The 23,639-nt window shown below is 39.9% G+C and overlaps 2 protein-coding genes across 17 annotated transcripts in view; one reads left to right on the top strand and one right to left on the bottom strand.

Annotated features, from left to right (window-relative positions):
* The window catches only part of MBNL1 (muscleblind like splicing regulator 1), a 200,411-nt gene that overhangs the window by 170,772 nt on the left and 6,000 nt on the right, over positions 1–23,639 (bottom strand). For 7 of the 16 annotated variants that reach the window (XM_059163727.1, XM_059163724.1, XM_059163729.1 and 4 more), the window contains exon 1: positions 6,125–6,263. The exons of 4 other annotated variants lie outside the window; for them this stretch is intronic. The gene's annotated coding sequence lies outside the window, so the exon portion shown is untranslated. Of the gene's footprint in view, positions 1–6,124; positions 6,266–23,639 lie in introns of those variants that run through there. 5 more of the 16 variants (XM_059163730.1, XM_059163734.1, XM_059163731.1 and 2 more) reach the window with 2 other exon arrangements.
* LOC131824973 (serine/arginine repetitive matrix protein 1-like) lies at positions 5,347–7,597 on the top strand. The gene is made up of 2 exons (XM_059163739.1): positions 5,347–5,757; positions 5,844–7,597. Exons 1-2 carry the CDS (start codon positions 5,577–5,579, stop codon positions 6,641–6,643), a joined length of 981 nt encoding a protein of 326 aa, XP_059019722.1. The 5' UTR covers positions 5,347–5,576; the 3' UTR covers positions 6,644–7,597.

The following is a 23,639-nucleotide window of genomic DNA, read 5'->3' on the forward strand; positions in this document are numbered from 1 at the left end:
TTTATGGTATTCAACAGTAAAACTGATGGCAAAAGCTATCTATATTCTAGTACAGGACATCTGGAAATCTCTATATTTCTACTAGAGAAATGAACTAAAGAAATGAAAAAGAACACATACAAAAATCCTGTGTCTGAATGTTAAATATAAATATATGAAAAATATGTAAATAGTCACTAAATAGATATAATTAAGGCTGGCTTAACAGAACACTATTTTTGCATGGTTGAAAAATAAAGAATAGCTTTGGTTTTCCATTATTTATACATTAAGACTGTTCTCTTTATTACATGTATTGGTCAGAGCTACATTAAGACTTATCTTTCCTTATCTGTACTTCCAAACCATGTTGCCAAGCCACTGTTTACGAAATACCACTTTCTACTTAACAGTTATTTTCAAAACTCTTACTTCTGCTACCAGACTGCCACTTCTTTGAAGATCAAGTATATTTTGATTAAGTTTGGTAGATCTCACTGAGCCTAGCTTACTATTTTGCCCCAATATGTATTCACTTAAATCAACATTACAAAATAGAATATCTCAGCAATGTCATGTTTACTTCATATGATTAAACTTGTTCCCATGATCCTCAGATCTTGTTAGCTCTTTAAAACAAGTTCATGCTTAGTTAATAGCTCCAAAACTGTTTTAAAATTCAAAATATACAGAAAACTGTTTTTTTTTTTAAAGATTTTATTTATTTATTTGACAGAGAGAAATCACAAGTAGATGGAGAGGCAGACAGAGAGAGAGAGAGGGAAGCAGGCTCCCTGCTGAGCAGAGAGCCCGATGCGGGACTCGATCCCAGGACTCTGAGATCATGACCTGAGCCGAAGGCAGCGGCTTAACCCACTGAGCCACCCAGGCGCCCAGAAAACTCAGTTTTAAATATAAGTTTCTCTTAAAAATCCTTTGGAGGAAGAAATACCAGCTGGAGAGGGACTATGGTTGATATTTGCATAGGCAACAGCTTTTAGATTATATGATATTTAGCACAGTTCCTTTTAATAATATGGCATTATTTAACAGCCAGATTATTTGAATAAATTAGCCTTGTCTTGGGAATACTCAGCCTTCACACAAACACTCACATAAATATTGTGTCCACATTTCAGAGGAGTATTACCTTACCAATTCTTATTCACCTCTTTGGGTATAAAAAAGATAGAACTCTCAACTTCTTAGAACAATTTCCGAAGAGATGACAGTTTTTCCTTTGGAGCACATACACTACTGGAAGCATAACAGTTATTTCAGAAACCTCTTCACCTTTTTAAAAGCACTGATCTCAGTGGAAAAGGAATTCTTCACTCTATAAAATATGGTTATATTCCATCAAAAAGATTAATATATCCTGAACTATTTTAACAAAGGATAATCACAGAAACCTGAGTAAGATCTCAAAAACAGTGGGGAAAGTGCCAAATACATAATATTTAATACTGTAACATAAATGCTTTAAAGATTCTTCACTTTTATGGATGTCACAGACACAGGTATTAAGATGTCTCTTGGAAAATGTAAATAATTATCTGTAAGAAATGTACTAGGGTCATTAAAACCTAATAATAATATGTAAAAAACTGTAACTGTGTATTTGCTAAGTGCTTTTTTAAGGATATAGCTGTAATGTTTACATAAACATACATCTTTATAATATAAAAACACTACATAAAAATCAATTTCCCTATCTCATCTAAAAATATAAAATATGTCTAGAGACACTTAATGCCATATGTCAATAGCTCTTCTTGAATTCTCTGCTTAGCAATCAATAATTCTCCAACCATTAGAGAACATGTTCCATGACTCATCAAAAATGATATGCAAAGTTAATGGGGATCAGTGTTCCCCTCCACACCACACACATGCATCGACACTAATGGTAGTTATACCTCATACAAGGGGAGACAGATTCAAGATGGCACCTAGCCAGGAGGCAACTCTTCCAAGTTTCTCTATAAAATCTGTCCTCCCCACAAAAAAGAACCCACTATATCCACCCTGTCCTATATCTTTGGCAGCCTTGAAGGAAGTAAAAGTAAGCATACTTTATATGGGTAGAAAAGAACTGCATTTTTTCTAGCGTAACACTGTGTATGGCAAAATGTACTTCAGTTATGAAAATATCTGCGGGGAATGTTACCAGGACCTATGCCATTGTGCTTTGTTTGCTAGTCAGATGCTTTCTCAAGAATGTGTTCAAATTATAAAGACAATTATCTCTGTGTATAGAAATCTTTCAAAGCCCGTATTACCACAGAAACCTATTTTTACCTTTCTTAACATTCAAAACAAGGTCTTATAGCTTACAAGTGAAAATTTCAATCTTCTGAATTTATTAATCTTTGATTAACACGTGGTCAGGAGTTTGTCTGGATTTACATGATGTTTTTATTTTCTAAGGAAGGAAAGTCATAGGATAGCAAAATACATATTAAGCATTTGAGGATAATTGCTATTTACCGAAAACTCTATTTTAAAATAAATTTTAGTGACTCGTTTATGTTTGGTAACTTCAGGACAATGATAACTATAGTGTCTCTAAAATGTTCCTAAGTAGCAATCATACTCTATTCTGGCCTTTGAGAGGTGTTAAGACTCATCCCCTAATTATAAGCCTTTTCTCTGTTATTACTACCTCACCATTAAATCTCTAAACTAAACAGTAGTTTTGAGGAAATAAAAATAGATGTTAGGTAGTGTGTTTTCTCAAATTTTGGTTACAATGGATAAGAAAGACAAGGTATTTCTATGTATAGTAAACTTCTTGAGCTTGTAAAAATAAAATTCAATTTTATTATATTTTAACCAGCAAACTCTTTCAGCTTCCTCTCACAATGCTGCTTCCCTGCTTTATTCTAGAACAACACTACCCAAGGGAAATGCAATACAAGCCACATTTGTTATTCTAGGTGTTCTAGTAGTCATATTTTAAACAAGGAAAAAGAAGCAGGTGAAATTAACCTAACAGTATATTCTACTGAAACTGATATATCCAAAATATTATCATTGCAACATATAACCCATATACAAATATTAATCAGATGTTTTACATTCTTCCCTTCATACAAAGTTTTCCAAATCCAGAATGTAAAACTTAACTAGCCACATTTCAAATGCTCAACAGCCACATGTGGCTAGTGGCTGCTGCGCTGCACGGCACATTCTAGATTTCCAAAAATATGAAGTTTTCTGGCCTAAAAAGCCACCACTTCAAAATCTTCCTATGTAATATCCTCTATAATCAGTATTGCTGTTGGGATTTTACATTAAGACAAACATTTAAGTGAATATATTTCACTTCCTTGCTCCACTCCTCTGACCCTCATATCTACTGCTCATCCTGATAACTTTTTCTTAAGGGTCTAGGAAACCCCAGTGACCTATTCTCTTTAGCTCCTTCCGAGCAAGATCTAGGATGTTCTCTAACCTGTGCATCTTCCATCACCAAGCAGAAAACCAAGGTGCCGCAAGGCTATTCTCTCTTGGTTTCCATAAATAGACATATCAAATACAGGTCTAATGAACCACGACAGTGATAAATGCAAGGGCAGTTTTTTTGCTTATGATGAAAATAGGAAATTTTAATAATAAAGTAACACACCCTTATTCAATGAGAAAAATGATTTTACTCCCCCCACCACCACCCTCGACCCCAGGAGAAACCTTGGGATACTCTTTTCTTGATCTGGAACAGAACCCAGTGCTCTGGGTTCTGGGATGCGGGCTCTCTCGGGAGGAACCGTGGCTCGCGTCTGACGGACTCGCGTCTCCCCCCCACCCCCCGACGAAGGTCATTAAGTTGTAAGTACACTTCCACGCACCTGTTTCCTTCCTTTCCCCCCCCCTCTTTCCTTCTCGCCCTCTGTCCTTCTCTCTCTTTCTGTCTATTCAAACTTCCTATTCATTTCATAGGAATTCTGTGCCCAGAAGAAGAACAGAATGTTGGAAGCAAAATTTAATTAATTCAACTTGGAGTCTAAGTTTGCTTCAAATGTGGAAATGTAAACACAAGCAATAATATTTTAAACCATAAAACACTCTGGATTCTCCACTGGCATGGCTGCATAGAATATCACACTTTTGTTCTTAGTTACATGAGAAAAAAAAATTAAACTAGGCACATGTGAGCCTTTCTGAGTCTCTTAGTAATAATATAACCTGATTATTATGTCTTAAGTGACACTGTAATTATAGACGGATGGATGAACAGGTTTTCTGGTGCTGACCCAACCTGTTCCCTAAAACACAAAAGGCAACTTTTGTAGTTCTCCCTGAGGAAACCCCCATTAAACAAATAAAACTAAAAACTATGTCTACACTTTGAAAGAAGGCCTACCAACACAGTAATCAAAAAAAAAAAAAAATTCACCCCTATGCAAACCCAAAAAAAAAAAAAAAAAAATTTGAACTATAGTTGTCACCAACTTTAAGAAAGCAAAGATACAAGTGACAACAATGTGCTTTCTCAGGCTACAAAATAACATTATTCAGTGTCTCTGGCTATAAATTTACATCTAAGACATTCTAAGTATTGAACTAAATACTCTTCCGATGAATTTTAGAGTCGCTGAACTTTCATTTTAACCTGCCTTAGTGATAATATTTTATCTCAACAGCAGGACAAGGAGAAACACCAACACTCTCAGGAGCCCACACAGATAACGTGGAGTGGATCACTTATGCGGGTATAGAATAGTTAGGTCCGAAATACCCTCTGTGTATAAACAGACACTGTGTTCAGACCCAGGAGGGAGGAACACCGTGTCCACCGGTGTAGTATTTCAAAGCGCCTTGCAGAGGGCCTGCAAATCCGAAGGCATTAATTATGACTTCTCTCTCGGTGTATTAATTTGTTTAAGAAACTCCTCAGAGTACGGCAGAGTTTACTATCCGTTTGCTATCGCCTGTCCCTGTGCTGGTGGGCACACAAAGTAAAACAGTGGCAGTAACCTTTCTGGCAGCTTCTTACTCCGTCTTAATCCTAGGGAAGCCCCCTCCACGGGAATACACCACGAAACTCCAACAGCCATATATTCCGCACCACCCCCCCCCCCCGCCCCCGGGCCGGGGAGAGACTTAAGAACACAATGACTCTTCTAGCAACACCCCTGTCGTGGTAAAGTGCTGTGAGAGGGGCAGGCATAAGCTCCACCATATACCTGCTCGTGTTACAGGCTCTGGAATCAAAGTATTCTCACATGACACATTACTACCAATAACAGATTCCGGCTCCGTTTCAAAAAAAAAAAAAAAGTGCGGGGGGCGGGGGGGGGCACATATTTGTCCTGCTTTTGTCTAAAAACCAGAACCCAAGTACTAACTACTTTTCATTTTTTTCAGTCTTTCACGAAAGCGATTCAATCAACCGACTGCGGCTCCACCCAGAGAGCGTCTATACTTACTTTTCTTACAGTTTTTGAGTGACGCACTACAAAACGATGGAAAAAAAAAAAAAAAAAAAGAGGAGCCCTCTCATGCAGGGCGTCTTCCGCCCTGTAAACTTGGCAAAAGGCAAACTGGACTGAAATACAGCACTCTCCATATAAGGAAGCCCAGCTAAACATGTCATGCGTAATTTATGGGTAGCAGGCAGAGAATTAACCTTTGCGTGCACATATTTGGCCCAGATGAAAACCGGGCTGGATGGCAGCCCCGGGGACAGGGATGCGGGCTCTCTCGGGAGGAACCGTGGCTCGCGTCTGACGGACTCGCGTCTCCCCCCCACCCCCCGACGAAGGTCATTAAGTTGTAAGTACACTTCCACGCACCTGTTTCCTTCCTTTCCCCCCCCTCTTTCCTTCTCGCCCTCTGTCCTTCTCTCTCTTTCTGTCTAGACTGCCAGACTGGACGCCGGCTGCGCTCTGACAGGGTCCGCAGCGCCCGGGGAAGGGCTGCCCGGGGCCGGGCTGCAGCAGCAGCCTCCCGCGCTCCCCCGAGCCCGACACGGCGCGCGATCGGAAGCCGCCCGCCGCGGCGAGCCAGCCCCGGCGGCCCCGAGACGCAGCCGGCCGGAGCCCCCGCGCACTTCCTCCCGCAGCCATGGACGGCCCCGAAAGAGTACGAACAATGCAGAGCCGCGGAGCCGCGCGAGGCAACTGTGAAAATGGAAACTTACCTCTCACATTTTTTTCAGAGGCAGCCCGACTGCCGACCGAGTACCCAAGGCATTGTGGGAGTCATGATTCCAAGAGGCCCGCGATTTAAAATTGAACTTGTCAGTTCCCGGTCACGGGAGCATGGTGAGCGCCACAACTCATTCAGCTGCAGTGAAAAGACTGTTGCATGTCGCTGTGCAGCCTCTTATCGCCGAGGTCTGGTTTCCGCCGCTGCTGCGCGGCCCCTCCCCCGCCCGCCCAGCCCCACCAGGAAGCCCGGGGCGGACTCGTCGAGCTCCCGGACGCACGCGGCGGCGAAAAAAACGCTCGGCAACTTTCCGCCGCCCTCCCGCCCTCGCCCGGGCGGCCCTGGCGCCCCTCAGGCGAACCCAGTCCGCAGAGGGTGGTCGTCGCCGCTCGCGGGTCGGCGCCGAGGGCACAAGGAGACCGGAGCCGGCGCGGGCGAGGTGCATCCCCGCAGCCGACCGGTGGTATCTTCCATCTTACACGTTCAACATTATAACAGCCGAGCTACATAGTGCAAATGGGACGCACCCCTACTACTTTCCGCTCCTTGCAACCAGCCGGGCCGGCACAGAGGTTCGTTGTTTTTTTTTTTTTTTTTTTAAAGAGGCCAGCGGATGGGGCTTTTTGTAAGAAAGCCGGCAAGGTTAGGTTGAAGGTGAGAAATCAGCTCGGCAGAAAACGGTAAGGACCTCATGGGGCTGCCGCCTTAAAATGCACCACACGGTTTTTGAACCTGGATGGCTCACAGGCGGGAAAAAGATCTGCAAGACTGCCAGGCTGTCTCTTCCTCAAGGAGCAGGGTGTCCACAGTTTTGCAGTTCCTCAGTAAAACTGTCACGCAAGCACAAAAACTCCCACTGCAGCTTCCACTCGAGCTGGTAAATAATGTTTGGAACGTAAAATCCCCTTTCTTCCCAACTCTGCATTACACGATTTATAGGAAGCAGAGACCCTTCTCTGGAAATAAAATATCATTTTCTGAAATACTGGAATATTCCAAGGCAAGTAAGTCATATTATTGTTGGAGCAAAACAAACCACGGCCCCAAATCATAATTCATTGGGTGTTATAAGATGCAACGCGGCTCCACTTTGAATGGAAAGAATTCTGGATTAACATGATAATGTTTTGGAGGGTTGGGGGCAGAATTTTCTTTGAATTTAAGGAAGTTCGATAACTTGTTCAATAACGATTCTAATTTAAAACATCGGTTCCATGTTTTGGACACAGTGTGGAATGAAATGGTGGATATGGTGCCGTGTTCATCCTACAACTTCGTTAAGTGCTATTAAAGAGGGTGGGGCCGGCTTAAGGAGGAAAAGGGAAAACATTGTGAAAGGTGCTAAAGTTCAGGAATAAGAGGCATTAATAACAGACTTGAGTTCTAGCCGTTGGCTAGATCCCCAAAACAGTAAATATTGTGCATAGTTCCCTTCCATAACAAATAAATTAATTAATTAAATGGCTCTACTTCTCAGTGTTAATTATTGAAAAGTACCCAAGTGCACACACAATTGAGGCAAATTAAAAAGGATACCGACATTTTCTCAGAGAATAGGAAGGGGCACTCTCTATCTGCCAATTAGTAGCAATGAGGAATTCCTTTTTTTCTAATTCAGCATTCATTTCAACTACTACATCAAATGCCTACAATGCCAGAGATACAAGAATGGATAACCCAGTCCCTACCCTCCAGGATAATACATCTACTAGGGAAGAGACAAATAAACCAATTATCTCTGCCTGAGGGATAAATGCTAAAACGGTGTTGGCAAGCCAAAGGGGGCCTGGCTGGGGAGGGTTAAAGAAGGCTTCCTGGAGGAGTTACTTTCAATAGGTGCCTTGAAAGGTATATAGCAATTAACAAGATGGAAAGGGACTTGCGTCTGGTCAAATGGAGAAAAGAGCATGGCAGATACAATGGACCTGCCAGCTTTCCTGTCAGAAGTGAGGGAAGGATAAATGTTGGGGAGTGGCAGGAGATGAGCTGTAAGTAGGTCTGTTGTAATCCAAGGAGCCTGAGCTTTAGTCAAAACTGGTGAACTGAAGAGTTTATACAGCAACGGGATAGGTAGAGTTTGGACTTGTAGTTCAGAAGATCCTGTAGCAGCAGCTTGAGGGTGAATGGGAGTGTGGGGTGGCGGCCCATAGAAGAAGGGTGAATGGGTGTGGACAGACTGGAAAAATGACTCATGCAGGGAATGAGGAAGGGAGGAACTTTGGGAGGCTCCCAAATCCCTGGCTTAGCCTACTGGATTGTTTGCTACTTGCCTTTTAATGTCTTCCATTTGCCTTTCATTCTCCATGACAACGGCCCCTGACTTCTGAGCTGGGCCACCTATGCATCTGCGGGCAGGTTGGCGCCCTAGCAGGCTTCCACGCACCTCTCAGAATGTCCAATGAACTGCTAAGGCCTAATCCCCATTGTAGGAATTAATTTTCAATTGTTCTCAGACCCTTGTAGACTTCCAAGTTAGAACTTTGCTGTTCTTTTTCCTTGTGAGTTAGAAAGTTTGCTGTTTGGAGCAACATGGTCAAAAGCAGGACTTTGAACCTGTGTATGGGGCAAGAGGGGAAATTATTTTTCCACTTCAGCACTGAAGGAGGGGGGAAGTTCTGGGAACAAAAGAGAAATTGAAACTGAGACAGATTTTCTGCTCCACCGAACAGAATACAAAGAAATACAAGAAAGACCCTTGAATGCTAGAAACAGCAAAATAAACATCCTCGTAAATGACAAAGAAGAGAAAAAAATGTTGTTTTACATTAGATAAAAGAAAAAGGGGTGGTTAAGAAAAACTATAAACTAATTGTCAATCTAAAATTCAAAAAGGACTCAAAATAAATTGTGATATAAAGCTAGTTTGCCACAGATTTAGCTTAATTTAGTATTATTGATAATGCTAGAACATGAGTAATGACATTGAAAATTTTGAAGCACTGTAACAAACACCAGATCGTATGTTAAAAATATTAAATCATGTTGCCAGCTTTCAGCTACCAGTAGCATTCTAACCACATTTTAAATTGTGGAAATTATTAAAAAATCATTAGTAATAAAAAGTAAAGAGTTTCCCATTTAGAATACCACTGATATTCCCTCAGTGCCAGGAAAGCATGAGCAGTATGCTTTCTTTTGCTTCTGTGAAATGTACTTAGAGTTCATGGGCTCATGAGTGAGTAGATCCATAAGTACAAAAAGAAGGTCATTTGTGGGTGGAGAGGGAAATTACAGAAAACAATTTCAGATGAAATAAAACTGCATTTTCAGATAAAGGAAAGAATGTTCACTGTAGGTTCTTGAAATATTTCAGACCATTCAAGTCTTAATTATACCAATGAATCCCAATAGAAATGCAGTTAAGGAGTATGGCTTTTAGAGATAATATCAGTTGGCTGGTTTACCAATAATATAGATAAAGGAAATGGTAGCATTTATCTTTTTCACTCAAATGGGAGTCTTTAAGGCACCTGTATAACTGTGTGTGAATATGTGTATGAATTGTATCTTCCTTGTCCTACAAACCACATTTATAGTTCAGTAAGTTCTAAGTGCCTCCCAAATGTAATTTGGCTTTCCTGGCAAAACAAACAAAGAAAGAAACAAAAAACTCAATGAAAATATCCTAAGAAGGTATGTTTTTTAAAAGTCAAAATATGAAATTGTCTTCAATCACTGATCCAGGAATGCTGCTTTTATTATACCAGGATAAAAATAATCCATTGCAAGACAGTGCCAAAACAGACCCAAATGTAGATCTTTTGCATTCTGGTCCACGTTTAGATACATATGGTTGAGAGAAGAAGCTTCTGGAAGGCAGGGAAGAGTTGGAAACGTTTTTGTATGGAGAATCCATTTTAAGAAGATACATTAAATGTGCCTCTATTACATTTCACAGTGGAGGAGAGAGGCACTCTTTTATAGCTTGGATTCAAACTTGTTTAGGTATGTGAATAAATAACACTGATAGAGTCAGATGACTTTAGTTTATCTTCAAGGACCTTATATATTTCCCAAACTAAGTTTTTAAAATCATGCCCAGTATAATTTATATTCTATTGCATATTATGTATATATATATATATATATATATATATATATATATAGTGTGCTGTGTAATACAACATACTGTATGTATAATTTTTGAGCCGCTTAAAGTATAAATCACATAAGTGTGAAAATATTAGATTAGAATCAACATATTTGTCTTAAAATGTTTATAAAGACTAAAACTGAGTTACAAGTATTTGGACATATCTCAATTAAGCTATTATACCTAAAACTTGAATCTAAATCTTCAATATAATTATTTTGGCATCCAGCAATAGGACAATATAAAAAATACACTTCAGAATTAAAAATTGAGAAACACAGAATTTAAGTTGGGAATGGAGCGTTAGAGACCATCTGGCCCTCTTCCTTTGTTAGACCAGACAACATTGTATAAGTAAATTGGCACCGTGACGGAGCAGGACTGGCATCAATGTCTTCTGACTTCTCAGGCCATTTACTGTCATTGGTTTTCTTAAAAACACTGAGGGCAACAAGAAACTCTAATATAGGCATAAAGTTCCCCAAGTTTAATGTAAAGAAGGGCCATGCAAGATTTTCAGTATAGTTCTTTACTCCTCTATTTTTTCTTTCCTTTTTTCTTTTTTCTTCTTTCACACTCTTTCTTCCACTTTTTTCTTTCTCCACTCTTCCATCCTTCTTTCTGTCAGAAAATATTTTTCACATAATCCCTCTGTTCCAGATTTCACAAATGTTTATTGATCATCCATCATGCTAAGTCCTGTTCCAAGTACTACCGTTTGAGATATGACCACAGACCAATCACTACCCTCAAGGAATTTACAGGCTGCAGAGGGAACCAGGCACTAAACAAGGAAGGAATAAATATAAAGAAACAGGTAAACATGGGAAGCAAGTTCAGATGGAGCTAAGTGCTGTCAAATAAGAGAAAGCAGGTTAGCAGGACTAGGGAGGGAGGAAACAGGACTTGACCTTTTCAAGGGCATGGTCAAGAATTGAGGTGGCCTGAGATCAGCGAAGTCCTCAAGGAGAGGCAGAACATCTGCAGAAAGACCATTCAAAGCAGTGGGAACTGCATGTCCAGAGCCTTGAATCCCAATTTCGCACTAAGGCTTCAAGTCCCAACAGTGAATAAAAACAAACAGGACGCTACCTTCAAAGAGCTTATATTTAAGTGAGAAAAACAATGAATCCTAATCAAATTAATCACACTCAAAATCGACAATTGGGGGCGCCTGGGTGGCTCAGTGGGTTAAAGCCTCTGCTTTCAGCTCAGGTCATGATCCCAGGGTCGTGGGATCGAGCCCCGCATCGCATCGGGGGCTCTGCTCAGCAGGAAGCCTGCTTCCTCCTCTCTCTGCCTGCCTCTCTGCCCACTTGTAATCTCTGTCAAATAAATTAAAAAAAAAAAAACTATTAAAAAAAATCGACAATTGTAGTCATGAGACTTGTGGTCTGTGGGAACTATCCAAGTGTTTGGTTGTATTAGAGTTTGGGGGGTGGGGGTTAGAGGTGGGGGATGGCATGTGATCCAGATTTGGTTTTCACAGAAATAACTAGAGTACTCTCTTGACCACTAGTGTGGGGGCTAATGGTCTAGTCCCAGAGCAGAATGCAGGAGGTGCACCAAAAAGAGTGGGCTCTGCTAGGAGAGCTAGGGGCAGCAAATAGCTGAAGGGCAGTGGAAAACCCTTAGCAGTAAGATACAGTATACATTAGAATCTTATATCTGAGAACTGAAGAGAATCTGTAAGATGACCACCTCCAAGCCTTAAAGGAAGTGAGATTTATGTGTGTGTGCGCGTGTGCACGTATATGTGCACTTTATTTCTTTCTTGAAGTCAACACAGTATAGAAAATTCAAAATTACTGAAAATGGAATATTTTTATAAAAATCAGCAACGATTCTAATTCCCGGAGATAGTCACTGGTCGTACTACAGTTTTTATATCCTTCCAGGCTTTTCTCAACACATTTTTTACATAGCTGACATTGTATATATGCAATTTTGTGTTCTGTTTTCTTTCCCACTTAATCTCATAGTATAACTTTATAAGACAAATGATATCTCTCATGTCATTCATCTAAACCTTCATTTATCACATGAGGTTTTGGGGACTGGACAATTAACCCTTGACCAAAACCTCACAGCTAATGAGAGGTCAAGACTGCTGCCCCACAGTGTAGTATTTCACAATCTATATCCCAGATCCTGAATTAATGTGTGTAATATTTAATATATTGACATTCTACTTGGGATATACACATGTTTTTTTAATAAGAACTGTCACTAAGGAAAAGGAAATGGTCTTTTAAAAAGCAGTTACAAAATAAATATGGGGATGCCTAGGTGATTCAGTCGGTTAAGTGTCTGCCTTTGGCTCAGGTCATGATCCCAGGGTCCTGAGATCGAGTCCTGTGTTGGCTCATTGCTCACTGGGGAGTCTGCTTCTCCCTCTGCCTACCGCTCCCCCTACTTGTGCTTTCTTTCTCTCTAATAAATTTCAAAAAAATCTTTAAAAATTTAAAAAACAAACAAAAATAAATATGAAACAGGTAGCCAGAATGCCAAAGTGGGCATATTATGTACACATGTTTATAGTGTATAATTACATGTAATATTAAGAAATGCTTTCTACCATCTCATAAAGTTGTGTGTATGGCTTAGCCCAGAATCCCCTGTAATTTTTTAGAAATAGTATCTAGTAGGTCTTATAGCATGAATGTTATAGTATAACTATTTTATATACCATAATGCAAATATCTCTATCTATTACCTCTGTCCATGAAGAATAAAAGCATCTGAAAATATGGCCATTGCCTTATTGGTTCCTAAAGGCAAACAAATTTATGAAAATGCCAATAGCAAAGCTGGTTTTTCCTTTCCTGAATGTCTGTTTTCTCTATCTACTCATCTCATATTTGAAGTTCTTTCTTTGGGTTTCTGTGATCATTGATGTCCCTCCCTTTCCTCATTTCATTGTTGGGTTCTCTCTGGATCTTGTCGGCTCCTCTTATTCCTTGTTACCTCTCTGTTTCCTGAAATTACCTTCAGACAGCTTCTCAACAGGTGTCCTAAAGGCCTTTTGAGAAAGGACAACTTTTGTTGCATTAATAAATGGTGGGAGATTCATATACACATGTTTTTCTTTTTCTCCTCTTTGCCTTTCCAGTAGTGTGGACAGTCAGTAGTACAGTCATGAATTAATTCTACTGTCTTAACGTAGGCATCGGTATGCTGGCTGTTGCTTCTTAATTCATTGAACAAATATTTATTGGGCACTGATTATATGCCAAGTGTTGCACTTGGCACCGGAGATAGAGAAATTATTAAGATTTCTGCAAGGTACTCATGGTCTAGTTTAGCTGGGGGGTGGAAGTGAAGGGGCAGATGTGGGTTGGGGGGAAACACCTCACACTTTCAGAAAAAAAAGTGTAGCAAATGAAACAATTCAATTAAATTCAATAAACCCTGAGTGCTCACCATGTGCCAGGCAGATGGTAAGGAGTCTAGGGCTATGCCAGGCCTTGCTCCTCACGGACTCCCAAGAACTGGCAAATGGTAAAATTACCTGGCACGTGTTAAGTGCTTCATGGCAGAAAAACAGTAAAGTCATAAAGGGTCATGAGACGGACAAGCAACTTGATCATAGGAACACTTTTAACAAATCACTGCCCTAGCAATGTGAGAAAGTTTGTTCTTATTTTTTAGGCTGCTATTAGCCAACTGAGGGCCAAGACTAGCTCCCAGACAGCAGGCTTCCCCACCTCACCTTTCCTGAATCCCAGGCTTGCCTTGCAACTCTCTCCTTGCTTCCCCCAGGCCTTCAACAACTAATCCTCAACGAGGTGATAGGAGATTATCTGATTAAAGTCATTCACAGAAAGGTGAGATTGAGGCTTAACCTTTCAGAAGTAATTCGTTTGACAAAAGATAGTTGGATAACCCTAAGGAACCAAACCGCTATCTAACAGAGCTTGGAGGGCTCTGGTGAAGGGCCTCTCCATCTCACCCTCCCAGACGCCCGCCACCACCCACAGTTATGTCTTTCCCTATTTCCTCTCCAGAGATAAAGAAGAAGGGAAACTGGTGAATTCAGGAATGTGATAGGACTCTAATGGCACATAACCTCTCTTTGCAGTCTCCCAAGAGGCAAACAAGGTGGTATTTATGGGTCCATCCTAGAAATGGGGAGAATGAAAGTAAGGCAGTAGTTCCTGACTTTGGCTTCATTTTGGATCCATGGAGTGAAATCCAGACCAGACACATCAGAATTTCTGGGAGTGCCATATGAGCACTTTTTAGTTCCTCAGATGGCTCCAGTGTGCAACCAAGATGTCCTCCTACTGAGCTAGAATTCAGGAAATGTAATTACCCAGAATCAGCAGCGATCCATTGACCTGGTCCACGTTCTCCCTTTGGCAAATAAGCCCTATTTGGCTTGAAAGAAACAGTGTTCTCTGCAGGAATGTTTGTCTCAAATGGAGTTAGGTTTGGGTAAACCGGTGCACAGATGCACCTAGACATGTGGGAATCCGGACTAGCTGTCTGGAGCTAAGGTGGCAGAGCGTGTTTATCACGCACCTGGTAGGACATGGCGGCTCTAAGCAACCTAAACACGTTTCACTTCGTACCAGGTGAGCGTCCGTGGTCTGTCTGTGGGCTTAAAAACAAACTAGAGACAGTCGAGTCCACACAGAGGATAATCCTACACATTTTATAAGGCTTAGGTTGCTATTTATTTATAATTCCATATCCTGCCTCTTTCTAAGAAATTGTAATCATGAGCACTCCTTGAGAATAACATTAGGGTCTCTGAGAGATCTAAAGCATCTTAGGCCACTTCTTTTTGGATTTATTTGTATTGAACTATAGAATGTGTGTGTATGTCTATTACATAAAAGTGTGCATATATACACACGTGTGTGAATATGTGTACGTGTATATAGATATATACATATATAACTTTTTAAAAAATAAAGTCTTACAAATTCTTATATACTTTATGAATTCATTCAACAAAGTAACATGGTTAAATCATAAATACAAATACATTAATAGGACATTTCTCATTCGAATCTCATTTGCAGGTAACATTAGAAGTCTTAATTTACGGTTGTTGTGAATGTGCCTTTGGTCCCAAAGGCCGCACGCAGGTGGCTCCGAATGCTCATATTTTCTGCCACAGGCTTAGCAATGAGTAACTGCCGACAGGACCTGATCCCACTGAGTCTTCCCAGTACTGAATGTATTTTTAGACGATGTTGAACATTCTTTTCCCTTTTCAAACTTTTTCTGGCTGTAGGTCACCAGCTCCCCAGTAAAGGCGGCATTTTCACTGTCTTTTTGCTGTCGACTTTCTTCTCCAGCTCACAAAGAATCACTAAGCACCTGGCATAATTCCAGCCTTTCCTAGAATCTGAGACTATAGAATGAGCAAAACAAGACCTCAAGGCTCTCAAAACATACAGTCCAGCCCGCAAAAGCTATGAAATAGTAAATAATTATAATCAATTAAGTAAACAATATGAGTGTGCATAGTGTAGTGACAGAGAGCAAGAGTGTTAAACAGGTGAATCTAAACTCAAAAGATAGACAATGATCATTATCTTTATGATCTCTCTCTCTCTTTTTTTTTTTCCCCCACACGATTCAAATGTCTAGAATTACAGCCACGGGAGAGCTGTCCCAGTACTTACACTACATGTCTTCCGTGTTGGAATTCCTTTTAATTTGTAAGATAGAATTCTATTCCTGGCTGCATGAAATAGTGACTTTATTTCTGTCGAGATGCACGTTGTCTGCCATACAGGCCCCGAGGGCAAGGTTTTGGGAAATCTGTGACGGATCTCTACTATGTCTCCCTTGCTGTGTTCTTTGCTGTTTACATTCGTTCATTTCTCGGGTTTAGTCTTTTAAGGTTATGACATCTACAACACAGAGCCAGCTTCTCTCTCATACTTTCAGACAGTGTGGCATGTCAACTTTTGAATTAACCTATGAAAATCCAATTGTATCATCTTTTGTTTCACCAAAGTTAAAGGCTCTTTTTTAAACTTTGTTCCTGGATGTAATTTTTTTTTCCTGTTCCTGAATATAATAGCTAATATGTGCTCTTAAAAAAATAATGTATCAAGTGCCTTTAATAGGAGTTTATTAATTCTGTTCGGGTGCCATTGTAAAGATGTTTATGCATGAATATTCTGGACTAGCAATAGAGCGGTAGTCTGTAACTCCCACCCACAAGCTACTCCCATGCACAGTGTAACTTCCTTCTACAGCGTCAAGACTCCCACGTTCCTACAAAAGCACTTTCCTGTCATTTAGTCTTCACAATTAAATAAAGAAAAAGTTTTAAAAAACTGTTTAAAAGAGGTTGGCCACTCTGGGCCTCTCTTTTCGTGAAGTCATTCTTCCTGAAGATGGTCTAAATTATAGACTTTGCCAGAACAGTTTTTCCTCTTGTGAAGACTTTGAAGTCTGTTTATTCTTACAGCATTCTGGTAGGTCTGTCTAGGAAGAAACTGTAAATAGTTTGTCAGGGTTCCTAAATACCAAGAACTGTATGTGGGCCCGGAGAGGTGTTCACTTTGTTAGATTAGACTTGAACTTGTGGAAAAGGGCATATGTGGCACGAATATCCAACTTATATGAGATGGCCAAAACTAATTATTAAGAAAAAGGAGTATATGGGTGATGCTTGGTCCAACGCTGGATATTTTCCTCACTGTGATGGAAGAAGGCAGCTGAAGTGAATCTATTTCATTTATGACTAAATTCCCAGATAACTCAAGAGAAAACACAGCCTCTTGGGATTACTGGCAATTGGTATACATGTGCCAAATACGACACATGGGCCAGCTTCCACCGGCAAGGGTCATGGCTGCTACAGCCTTGTCCTTCTGCCTGTGTTGTTGGCTCCTCTTGGAAATAGCATAGCTCTCTCTCACCAAACTGGTGCAATGGCTTGCGTAGGCACCACGCTTTTAAGCAGAATCAGGTTAAAATATAAGGGGGTGTTATTTCCAAGGCTTCTGCTCTGTCTCTGCTTCAGCTCCTATGAAATAAAGACAGTCTTTGGAGTCTGTTCTGAGGCACAGATTTCTAGGCAATGTACTCTCCGTTTCCTGCTAACATAAACTGTCTACCTCATAGAACTGTGATAATGAACGATTTCACAGGAATCGATCTAACGTATGTCAGGCCTTTGACAAATTACAGCTATTGTAATAATTTCAAATTATGAACTTAAAAATATAGAATATTTAAAGAACAAGCACATGTGAAACTTCAGATCTCTTCAAAACATGAGCATTAAAATCAAATTACAACTTTAAGAAATTTACAGCTATTGTTTATAAGATAAAAGATCCTTTTACAGTTTCTTGAATGGACAGGTAGGATATAATCAAAAGGGAATCCAAGATGTTCCCTGGAATGATTAACAGGCACTTTAGAAACATCACTCCTCATTGACCAGAGCACAGCTTTCTTTTGTCTAACTTTCCCCCTCCACTTTATGAGAAGAAACATGGGAAGGACAAGCCAAGCCAAGAAAAAGGCATCTATCACTTTAAAAAAGAGTGTATGATGCACAGTTGCATTGAAACCACATCCTTCAGAGCTGTGTGTGTGTATGTGTGTGTGTTAATGCAGTCAGAGCTGTTAACATAGGATAAAAATTTAGTTGTCTACTTGCCTCTTTTAAGTAATACAAGTCAAGAGATGTTCCAGGCATAGTTTCTCTTTTATTTTTCCCCCAGCTTTTACTCCTACCTCCCTAAAAAATGTATCTCTCAATTTCATCAGAACAAACACCCTCAGAGCTCTAAGTGAAGAAAATAATGATTATGTGTTGCTAAGTACTATTTAGTAACAAAGGCTTGGGCCACAGGAATGGTGACATCACCCACAGAAAGAGGAACATTTATACTTTTGAAAGAGATTCTTTTCCAACATGATGGGTCACCAATCAGAGGAACAAAGCCGAATAAGGCAGCAGGAGAGGACTCCTAGCCCTGGAAAAGGCATCTTTAGCATCCGATTCTGGAGTCATGCCTTAAGCCCACGTGCTCTTTCTACGCTCCCCTCCCAAATCTAGTTCGTGTCAACAAATGTGTACTATTCTTACTGTAGAAAACCTACTATTCTCATACTTTAATATATTTGCTTCTTGGTGAATCTGTCCATCTGTAGTAAGCAGCAGGTCAGGAAGCGGCTTTCTGTTTCAAGAGTGTTCCCCCATAATCACATCCTGCAGATAGCCATGCATTTACACACGCATACACTCAGAAACCACACACCATCTCACACTTGGCAATAATCCAGTGACACGGTGAGTCATCAGACCCACGTGTTTGCACGATACAATGGACTGCATCCCTTAAATAGCACGTAAGTCATCTATAGTCTTTCACACTTCCCAATACCAGTAACATAATGATTTTCTATTTGGGTTTTGTCAGAAACACTCAAAAGTCAGCTTGTGGCTCCTACAATATCATGTCTGCCTGCCTTGGGGAAGTTACCGTTGTGTTCCTCTACACCCCACCCTTGTCATCCTTCTATTCACACTCAGTCCAATGCCACTGGTAGGGTTTTGTTTTGTTTTTTTTTCATTGTCAGCTCTTAACCCAGAAATAGAAGCAGCCACACTAGTTGTCATTAGCTTCTCAAGTATATGGGGATGCCACTTGCTCGTGTCCCTAATAGCTATTAGGTTTGTTAAAATAATAATAATAATAATGATAACAATAATAGCAATGGTAATAATAACAAAAATAACAATAATACTGATAACAATAATATGAAGAAGAAGGAGAAGAGAAAGAAGAAGAAGAGGAAGAAGGAGGAGGAGGAGAAGGAGGAGGAGGAGGAGAGGAGGAGGGGGAGCAGGGGGAGGAGGAAGAGGAAGAGGAGGTCCTTTTCAGGAAGATATTTTATATTCCCTTCCTAAATCACACTCAGCCTCCCAACTCCCACTCAAAAGTTGTGTCCGACTAATTCAGGGATTTAAAATGTAATAACTGGATGATTTCAATCTCTTGGGATAATATAAATAAATCAGAGGAAATTTATAATTGTTCTGAAAATGCAATGTCAATACCTGCTTCTTATAATAGGAACAGGTTGATGCTGCAAGGGTCCCTACCGTCATTGGCGCTGGGATTTGAGAAGAATCAATAAGAGGACATCTGTTGTCCCCAGAGACTGGAAAACAGCTTTTCTCTAGACTTACCTACTTCATATCCACGCAGAAACTAAGGCGCCCAATGACCCCATTACCAGACATCAGGCTACCTATTTTCAGTGGCCATGATCAAGGTCAGCTATCCCACAGCAATTGTGCTGAAAAATCTTAGATTGACCAATTCAAATAATATTTAAGCCCTTTTCACTTTTATCAAACCCACACCTATTATAAAAATGAGGAAAAGGTAAGAAAATGTAGTTAACTTGCGAAGATAAATTCCACTTACTTGAAATTTATCTAAATATAAAATTTATCACCTGAGAAAGCTTTTGACCTATGTAGTAATTTTGCTTCTCTTCAAACAACAGTTTTTCCTACTCTGTATTAAACACAGATAATGAATGGATCATTCATTGCACACGGTTCCCCAGTACATACATGTGCCTGTCCTTGCAAATATTTGCTCACTCTGTGTAACTCCTTGCCTTGTCTACAATCTCAGTAACCTGGACCTTTGTCAACCCCAGGTCCCTTGCTTCATCTCCCACTACTCTCTGAGACTCGGAGTCTTCTTTCTCCTTCTCAGAAAGGCAGATGTCCTTCCTGCCTCTGCACTTGCGTATCACTCTTCCTAGGGGCTTCTGCACAGCACCAGGCTTCTCATCATTCAGGAGTTAGCTTAAATATTTCCCTTCCTGAGAGGCTAGGTAGGGAAAGAAGCTTCCCTTCTCTGTTTCTCTATCCTTTTACTTTGCTGAATTGTCTTCATGCTGCTGTCATCATCTAAAATTCCCTTTTCAGAAATTCACTTGTTAACTGGCTTACTCATCGACTTCCCCCCAGACTGAAGTTCAGCTCCTCCAGGGTAGAAACTTGGTCTTGGTCACCGGTATCCCACAGCCTCTAGATGGGTGCTTAATGCATAATGCTTGATATATGAATACATGTGTATATGCACTTCAAAATGGAAACAGAAGCTTCTCACAAGAATTAAAACCCTCTCTTCGCATAGCCCACTTCCTGAGGAGAACCACAAAGGCGGGGTCACCAAATACCTCTTCTGGCAGGACCACAGAAGAGAAAACAAACAAACAAACAAACAAACAAAAACCAATACAAAACCATGGCCCAATGTTAAATTCATGTACTGTTGAAATGTTTTTCCAGTTCTTTGACAATTTTCTGAGTTTTTTTGAAAATGTATTATCCCAATTCTTTTCCTCTTGATGAAAACTTGGATCATTCGACCTTAATGCTGCCTCCCCCAGGGAGCCTTGTGCCATGGCTGCACCAAGAAGTATAACCCCCAAGTATTTTAATGTCTCAGGTGACTCCTTACATTTTTCATAGTGTGGCTGAAAATTGACGTCTTTTGAGATTTTTCCTACTAGTGCCTAAGAATTTCAGAGGGGCTGTGCCATATAATATATACATTTTTAACTGTATTTAAACCAAAGCTTTGCCTATTCTGTTTCTCAATGTAAGTTCTAAAGGCAGTGTATTAATTATAAAGATCCATTGTAGAGACAGACACACCAGGATCAGTTTGGTAACCACTATCAAGTGAACTCTCTCAGAACCTTTTTTTCCTTAAATCTGTAAAATAGTAATAATGGTACTTAACTCACAAAGTTAGTGAGGGTGTTAAATTTGTTAATCATCTGAAGCATCTAATACATAATGTTATCTTAAAACTGGTACTAAAAATGATATGCAATGGTACTAAAAACTAGTACTAAAAAATATAACAGCAAAGCTATTATTATTAACATTGTCATCATCATCATCTAGGACCTAATAATCTCAAGAACCAAGACCTATGTTTATAACCTTAAACTTAATCTGTTGGATATTCACACAAAACAACTCCAAACAGTTTTCCTAGAATAGCTTTAAAATCCACTTCAAGATGAAATATAAAACCAGGAAATAATTACAAAACAATATGTGAACTATATGCATAGCCATGAGGCCAGCGCAGGCAGATGGTTAATCAGGAAAGAATTCTGGAAGGAGATTGCTCTTCCATCTGGCTTGAGGGAAGCAATGAACCCTAACTGGCAAGGGAGGGTGGGCACATGTTTTTCTTGGGGGTGAGGGCAGAGGCAGAACAAGTGCAAAGGCAGTGGGGCAGCAAAGCAGAGCAATTGCCCCCAAGATCCTAAGAGATTAGTGGTACCCGCTGTGAACCCGTCCCTTTTAGCTGCATGGAAGACAGCCAATACACAAAGAAGAGAATTCTCGGTCTATTTGTTGTCTCCTGGGACCACTTCTTTTGTTGCAGTTCCTTTCATTCTGTGTTAACAGAACTATCCCACCTGACAACTGCATTGCACAACAAATACCCATGGCCGCCTCTACATGACCTTGGGAGATAGTTGTTATTTTTGTCACATTTGTTTTATTTATAAATAAGGCTCAGAACTGTTGAGGCCTTGTGCTTACTCATCACTTGAATACCTAGTATGTTCCATGCATTTTTCTAGACATTGAGGATCTAACATGAACTAAACATTTCAGACCAAACCCTGCCCCCATGGACCTTACATTTTAGTAGTAGAAACAGACAACAAGTAATTAAACAAAGAAATAAAGATAAAAATTTTATGTAACATTGAGTGTTAGCAAGAAAATGAAAATGAGATGAAAGGATAGAGAGTGGGTTAGGGACACGATAATAAAATACGTACTCGGTCATGGAAGACACCCTTTAGGAGGAACATTTGAACATCTGAATAAAGAAGAGCTGTGTCACAATAATGTGTGAGAAGAATATGCCGTGAAAAGATGGGGAAAGCACGTGCAAATTCTCTGAGTCAGGAATGAATTTAGGATGCCCTAGGGGCAAAATAAGGAGTGGAGCCAGAGCATAATGAATGAAGGATTGAGAAGTAGGATATGAGGGTGGAGATGTAGGTAGAGGACAAGACACATAAGCAACAGAGAGGAATTTGGATTCTTTCATAATTAAAATAGGAAACCATTAAAGAATTTTGAGCAGGGAGTCACGTGATTTGACTTCTATTTTAAAACATCATGCTGGGGGTGCCTGGGTAGCTCAGTAGGTTAAAGCTTATGCCTTCAGCTCAGGTCATGATCCCAGGGTCCTGGGATCGAGCCCCGCATCGGGCTCTCTGCTCAGCGGAGAGCCTGCTTCCCCCTCTCTCTCTGCCTGACTCTCTGCCTACTTGTGATTTCTGTCTGTCAAATAAATACATAAAATCTTAAAAAAAAAAAAAAACATCATGCTGGCAGGAATGCAAGAATTGAAAGAGGGATTTCTTAATAGGCTACAAGTAGAATGGAGATGTCCAGAAGAAATGATAGTGTTGTACACTGAGCTCAAGATGGTGAAACGGATGAACCTGGTCGATGCTGAGATATATTTTGGAAATAGAACTGATGGGCTTGCCGATAAATAGAATATAGGTGAAGGAAAGAAAGAAATTAGTAATGCTTTTGACCTGGATAACTGGGTGTAAGATGGTGTCATTTATCAACCAAAGAAGACTAGGCAGGGAGCAGAGAGAAGGGTGATCAATGAGAGGCTTTCTTTTGGACATGTTAACTTTAAGATGCCTGGTAACATCTGAAGTTTAATAATCACTTTGAGGTATGAGTCCAGAAGTTGGCAAAAAGTTAAGAAGGTATGAATTTTTTTTTTTTTTAACTTACAGTTATGGTGCTAGATATCTGAATAGAGAAGAGAAGTAACCATCCAAGATTCACAGTCCATAAGTGACAGAATAGAAACTGAAAATGAATCTTGAGACTGACCCACTTTCTCTTCCTGCCACAAATATCAGGATGCATTCATCATTATGAATACGAGAGAAGAATATGGGGGAGTGCTAGGGGCAGGAATATTCTAGAAAAGGTTGAGAATTTGTCCAATGCTATGGACTACACAAATTCATGGTTGCTTCTTTCTTTACCTATTTTTCTGTAAATCTGATGATACATGCACATTTAACTTTTTTTTTTTTTTGAGCATTGGAAATGTTTACTATATGAATAAATATGAAATAGTATTTTTCTAATCTCTTTTTTTATATTTTCTTTTTTTTTTAACTTTTTATTTCACATTTAACTTTTAAAAGCCACTCTGGAATAATAAATTCATAAGGTTGACAAAATACCTCTGATAACCTACTTTCTTTTCTAAAATTGTCCCTTTTTGGAATATCCAAGAGGATATTAAATTCAGACTAATTGTAGATTGAACAGAATTGAATATAAAGATAAACGTTTAGCCAATAACTCAAACAGGTATTTCCGAAT

The sequence above is a fragment of the Mustela lutreola genome, chromosome 2, assembly GCF_030435805.1.
Source record: "Mustela lutreola isolate mMusLut2 chromosome 2, mMusLut2.pri, whole genome shotgun sequence".
Lineage (NCBI taxonomy): Eukaryota > Metazoa > Chordata > Mammalia > Carnivora > Mustelidae > Mustela > Mustela lutreola.

Excerpts from the sequence above, each read along its gene's own strand:
- LOC131824973 (XM_059163739.1), top strand. The coding sequence starts at position 5,577 with ATGCGTAATTTATGGGTAGCAGGCAGAGAATTAACCTTTGCGTGCACA. Across the intron at positions 5,758-5,843 it reads CCGACGAAGGTCATTAAGTT|ACTGCCAGACTGGACGCCGG; the intron begins GTAAGTACACTT and ends CTTTCTGTCTAG.